Here is a 5433-nt window from a genome sequence, read left to right on the forward strand (position 1 = left end):
AAGGAGACGTTGGAGACGCTGCTCGTGGACATACGGACGCGACACCAGAGCACCATCGACGAGACGATGCTGCATGAAGAGGAGTTCCGCTGCTACATCAAAGATCTCGCCGAGCGTGCGGCGTTTGTGCGCACCAACCAGCGGTTGACGGCGGAGGAGATGGAGGGGTTCCTCGCGACGGAGGTGAGCCAGCGGCGGGAGATTCGCAACGCCCGCATCCGCCACATCCTACTGTGCCACGAGCTGGAGAAGCTGCAGAAAACGGCGGCGCAGCGCGACCAACAGCAGGACGGCATGAATCTCATCGACTTTGAGCAGCTGAAGATCGAGAACACAAACCTCAACGAGAAGATTGAGGAGCGCAACGAGGACCTGGTGAAGCTGCGCCGCAAGGTCACCACCACCATCCACGTCCTGACGCATGTGAAGGAAAAGCTGGAGTTTATGAAGGTCGAAAATGCCCATCTGCGGCGACAGGTCGCGGCGACGGAGGACGAGGTCAACGGAGTGCGGGACAAGCTGGCGCAAACGAAGCGGCGCCGCGACCACTTCACCACTTCCAACATTAAGATGCGGGAAAAGATGCCGATGGTGGGCTCTGAAAAGCTGCTGCTTGACTATGAGAAGCGCAAGGAGGCATCTACCACAATGCGGCAAAATGTCTTGGAGAACGCCGCAAAGCACCGAGAACTGCTGGCGGCCATTGACCGGAAGCAGATATTGCTCAATAGCCTGCAGAAGTCCCTCGCGCTCGGAACCCCCGCAACAACTGCGACCATAACCGCCAAGACTACTGTACAGCTGCCGGGGTAGAGTCGGGCGTTTGCAAACATGTACACAGGAGAGAGTTACTGGTATATATATATATATATCAGAGAGAGGGTGAGAGGGATGGTCTGCCTCGCAAATGCTCACATCCTTTTTTGGATGTGCTTCTTCCCTCTTGTGTGTGTGTTATTCTTCTCCATTCCTGGTGCCGCCACCACTAGTACCACCAAGAGATCTGCCTTCCTATTCTTTGTTTTTTTGTTTATTTTTGCACCACGCCGTCTCTGGCCAACCACTTACTTGTAGCGCCTTGTGCTTGATCACAACGATGATGCCGCCTACACCTGGCACCGCTGCGGAGGAACCCGCGTGTGACCTCGAAGACCCTTTTCGTGAGGAGCAGCAGCAGCAGCGGCAGCAACAACAACCTTTTTCTAGCAACAGCGACGCTTTATCCAACCCTTCCATGGATGTGACGCCGCTGGCGAAGTTTGCACAAGAGGAGCCGACCGTGAGCGGCGGTGTCGTGCGCCGCATCGTCTACTTCCCCATTGTCACAACCATTGTGTCTACCGACTCCTCCAAGTTCCCAGATCCGGCTATTCCGATTGGACCGCACCTGCGCTCAATGAACATTGGCGTGTCGAGGAACCGATGGGTGCAGTCGTCCGTGGCGGGGATGGAGCGCCGCTATAGCGAGCTGGTGGACCTCCGCACGCTGCTCGCGTTTCAGTTCCCGACTCTCATTGTGCCGCCGCTGCCTCCAAAGTCCAACCTCGAGAACTTCGGCACCCTCTTAAAAAATGAGGGTGTCATCATCACGCAACAGCACTCCATTGCACGCTTCCTTCGCGAGATTGCAATAATACCGGAGTTGATGTATTTCTCAGTCTTCACGCCGAACTTCTTCCAGCTTCCACGCGAGAGTTTTGAGGACTGGGTCGGCTCGATGCGGGCTACACTGGAGGAGTTCCGCCATCTCAACACGGCCATCGACGGGCGTAGCACGCGCAGGAGCGGGCTGCTCGGTTCGGAGTCCGTCACTACCATCACCGACAGCTCCACGAAGGTAGTGCGGAAGCTCGTGGGTATTCTGCAGTCTTGGATGGGCGGCAGTGATGAAGTGCAAAGGCAGCAGCAGAAGCACAGCCCACAACGGCAACGGCAACAGCAGCAGCAGCAGCAGCCTGTTCAGGGTAAAGACTACGTCAACACCGCGACGACGCATGTGTCCTACTGGACAAATGAGGTAGACTTCCTCAGCCGCTGCCGCACAGCCATCACAGAGACACTGCAGCCGTATCTCACTTTTATGCAGCAATCGCTGGAGGCCGTCGCCGCACAGAAGGACGTCGCGGAGTCGCTAGAGAAATACGCTGAGGCCCTTGCCGCCTCAACAGATAACAAGGAGCTCGCGCAGCTGACGCTAGAGGCTAGTCGCTTCATGGATAGTGGCGTGCTGGCTGTCGATTCGCAGCAGAGGCATAACAAGCGTGAGGTGTACGAGCGTCTATTATTTGAGGTGGCGTACATCGACGCCGCGCTCGACGCGATAGACCACGTGCTGTGCCTCTGGAGCCACTGCAGCGACCTCGTGGGTGATCCAGGGCACGTGCCGCTGTTTAACTACACGGTGGAGGTGAGCAAGCGGCTGCGCGAGTACTATGAGACGCGGTTTCTGCGTGTATTCCGGCATCGCATGCTCAACATGATTCAGCGCATGGTCCGCACCGGAAAGGGCTACGCCGAGAAAGCGGTAACAGCCATGCAGAGCGCCGCCTTCTCCACGACGATAAAGAATCCGACGTACACGTCGTACGAGTAGCCGTTTTTTACACGTGCGTATGCGCATGTATGTCGGCACAAAGAGGGAGAGAGAGAACCGGATAAGTCTCCGGACGAGACAGATGGTTTTGCAACATTGGGGTTGTTTCCGCTGCTGGGGCTGCGCTAGTAAGGTGCTAGAGGTGCTTGTTTGTTTGTGTTTGTGTGTGTGGCGGAGAGTGTAGGGACGTGTGACTGGGGGTGCCGATGCTTATCGTCACTTGGTGGGAAAATGTGTGGACTTTGCAGACGCAACAGCAACGAGGGGCGAAGAGAGGGGAGAGAAGAAGAAGAAGAAGAGAAAACAGATAGGGCAAACAAAAAAAACACGCGAAGTGTGGGAACTGCATAAGTGGAGTCTGCACGTTGATCCCTGGTGCCGAGGAAGTGGGGGTGTGGTGAGGTTGGGTGGGGAGGAGGGGGAGTCGTTATTTGTGGGGAAAGAAACGGTGGAGGAGGGGGGATTTTGGAAGCGCTGCCCCGCTCCTGCTGAGTTGCGCCAATTTCCTTTTCGCCCAACCAACCGTCACGAGTGGATTTCTTTTTTTTTTGTTTTTGTTTGTCTGTTTGGCGTGGCGTGCAATAGGCCTCTCTCCTTCACCGGTTGCTTGTGCGCATTCTTATGTGCCTGTCTGTGTGTGTGTCTTTGTGGCGCCAGGACGAGGAATAAGAGCAGTGGGAGGGAGTGCTATCTACACCCTGCGGAGTGTCCGGTGGGTGCTTTTATTTTCCTCTGTTGCTACACTCCTTTCCTCCGTTGCTGCTCATCCTGTTGTTGTTTGCTGATGCTGTTGCTGGTCTGGTGTGACTGCCGCAGCATCTGAGTAGAACAGCCGGCATGGCGGCGCAGACCGGCAGTGGTGGTGAGGCGGCGCTACACCTCGACCCCACGAGCCGCGCGTTCGACGCCAAGTCGTACATCCGCCGCGTCTACGCCGACGCTACGCACGTTGAATTCGAGCAGACGCTGCTGCAAGCCGTTAGCCACGAGGCGGAGGTCGCCGGTGAAGCGCTGCAGCAGCTGATACGCGACAGCATGGGGACGTTCATCGGTTGCAAAGAGGCGATGGACGTGATGTACGCCAACGACACGTCACTCTTCACTGGGGAGGCGGTGGAGCCCATTGCTGACGCATTCGTGGCGACACTTGAGGACAGCGAGGAGCTCGTTGCGCCGACAGTTGAGCTGTTCGAGGAGCTGCGCGCGAACAAACTCACGAAGGAGACCCTCGCAAGGCTCATGGTTGTGTGGCGTGTCCCTGGTGCCATTTACGAGTACTGCGGTGTGCGTGTGCCGCAGCGCCGATCGGATTTGGCGCAGCAGCAGCGTCTGCAGGGCGTTGCGGCGGTTCCCGCAAAGAGCCGTGGTGACCATCTAAGTCACCGGGACGGTGGTGAAGATGGCAGCAGCAGCAGCGGCGGGGGCTCCGACGGAGAGGGGTCTGACGTAGAGGACAGTGCGGTGCAGCGCATTGCACGTGGCGCGCTGGAGGAGTTTGCAGACGGCGCCGGCACGAGCAGCGACTACGTGCTGCACCCCGGCGAGGAACTGCTCCATTGGCACGGCACCCCGCTGGCGCGGCGGCGTGGTGGCAGCCGTGCGGAGGCGGCGCGGCGCAGCAACTACGAGGCAGCCGTGCTGAGCCTGCGCCGTGCCATGCTGTACTTGGAGGAGAACTACGACCTCGAGAACGCCGCCGTCCTTGGCGTGGTGGACAACAACGACGACGGCGACGAAAACTATAATAGCACCAACATCAACAATGACGGTAAGAGCAATGCGCCGGGGACCCTGCGCCAGCAGCGCGGGGGCCTCGTCCACACGTACCACTACGCCCTGGCGCTCCTCCGCGCTGCGCTGTACCTTGGCGAGCAGATGGCGCGAGAGCTGCGGTACGCCAACGCGGCCGACACGGTGCTTATCGAGGACACCCTGTCATCCATGATGGACACTGCCATTGCCGCGGTGAAGCTGCGCCACTTCTGCTGGACCGCACGAACGAAGCTGCAGCTCACTGTCAAGCGCGACGCCGCGCTGTCGGGGCTTCGGCAGGAGCTACGGGAAGGCGGTTCCGACGAGCAAGACGACGACGACGACGGTGAATTGTCGAACATACGGTCTCTCTCGGGAGAGTCTTTTGCTGGCACAGACGTGAGCTCAAGCTGTATAACTTTGAACCCGCCGACCACGTCCTCCGTCGAGCAACAGCAGCGTGTGGAGCATCCTGTGGAGTACTACGTGCGCATCACACGCAACCAGCACACCCGCATGATGGAGGCGACGGCGCTGCGCCTCAGCCACGAGGCGAATGAATGGCGGCGCAAGTTCAAGCCCGGCAGTGAGAGAGTTGAGGACGCCACTACGCGTGACGATGTGGACATGAGCGGCTACGGCAATAGCGGCAAGCCTGCGTGGACCGGCTCTTTTGCGATGTCAGGAATGTTGCTGGGAAGCGCAAACGACTCCTTCTCGCTGTTCAACACCGACGTTGCTGCTGCTGCTGCTACTACTACTGTCGCCGCCAGCGCCGACGCCACAGTTAGTGAGCGCATCAAAGTCGGTGGCTTCGGTGTGGACGTGGCGGCGGGCGTGTCGCCGCAGGTGGAGGCGATACTCGAGGCGTTCCGCACTCCCGAGGGCAACTTTGCGCGCTTTACGACGTTCAGCATAGGCGGGGTGGATATGGGTGATGTGCTCGAGTGCTCTGCTGTGCAGCTGGAGAAGTACGGCGCTGGACTGCTACAGCAACTCGTGGACCGCGCTGACGTGGAGGTAAGCGTGCCAGCACAGGCGGCGGCGGTGGCAGCGAGCACGTTTGCTGGCCGGCTCTTCGCCGCTTG

General features: G+C 58.9%; 5 protein-coding genes across 5 annotated transcripts; 2 read left to right on the forward strand and 3 right to left on the reverse strand.

Annotated features, from left to right (window-relative positions):
- Positions 1 to 66: 66 nt before the first annotated feature.
- On the forward strand, positions 67 to 813 carry DQ04_10721000 (putative coiled-coil domain-containing protein 96; the record flags this gene model as incomplete). Its single annotated transcript, XM_009316335.1, has 1 exon — positions 67 to 813. The coding sequence occupies one exon, from the start codon at positions 67 to 69 to the stop codon at positions 811 to 813; it is 747 nt and encodes a 248-aa protein (XP_009314610.1).
- Positions 814 to 1096: 283 nt separating this feature from the next.
- DQ04_10721010 (hypothetical protein) lies at positions 1097 to 2593 on the forward strand (the record flags this gene model as incomplete). Its single annotated transcript, XM_009316336.1, has 1 exon — positions 1097 to 2593. The coding sequence occupies one exon, from the start codon at positions 1097 to 1099 to the stop codon at positions 2591 to 2593; it is 1497 nt and encodes a 498-aa protein (XP_009314611.1).
- Positions 2594 to 3685: 1092 nt separating this feature from the next.
- On the reverse strand, positions 3686 to 3967 carry DQ04_10721020 (hypothetical protein; the record flags this gene model as incomplete). Its single annotated transcript, XM_009316337.1, has 1 exon — positions 3686 to 3967. The coding sequence occupies one exon, from the start codon at positions 3965 to 3967 to the stop codon at positions 3686 to 3688; it is 282 nt and encodes a 93-aa protein (XP_009314612.1).
- Positions 3968 to 4422: 455 nt separating this feature from the next.
- DQ04_10721030 (hypothetical protein) lies at positions 4423 to 4707 on the reverse strand (the record flags this gene model as incomplete). Its single annotated transcript, XM_009316338.1, has 1 exon — positions 4423 to 4707. The coding sequence occupies one exon, from the start codon at positions 4705 to 4707 to the stop codon at positions 4423 to 4425; it is 285 nt and encodes a 94-aa protein (XP_009314613.1).
- A 273-nt stretch (positions 4708 to 4980) lies between these two features.
- On the reverse strand, positions 4981 to 5262 carry DQ04_10721040 (hypothetical protein; the record flags this gene model as incomplete). The annotated part of the gene is made up of 1 exon (XM_009316339.1): positions 4981 to 5262. The coding sequence occupies one exon, from the start codon at positions 5260 to 5262 to the stop codon at positions 4981 to 4983; it is 282 nt and encodes a 93-aa protein (XP_009314614.1).
- Between the last annotated feature and the right edge of the window lie 171 nt (positions 5263 to 5433).

Source organism: Trypanosoma grayi (assembly GCF_000691245.1).
Source record: "Trypanosoma grayi strain ANR4 Tgr_1072_V1, whole genome shotgun sequence".
In the NCBI taxonomy this organism is placed as follows: Eukaryota; Euglenozoa; class Kinetoplastea; order Trypanosomatida; family Trypanosomatidae; genus Trypanosoma; species Trypanosoma grayi.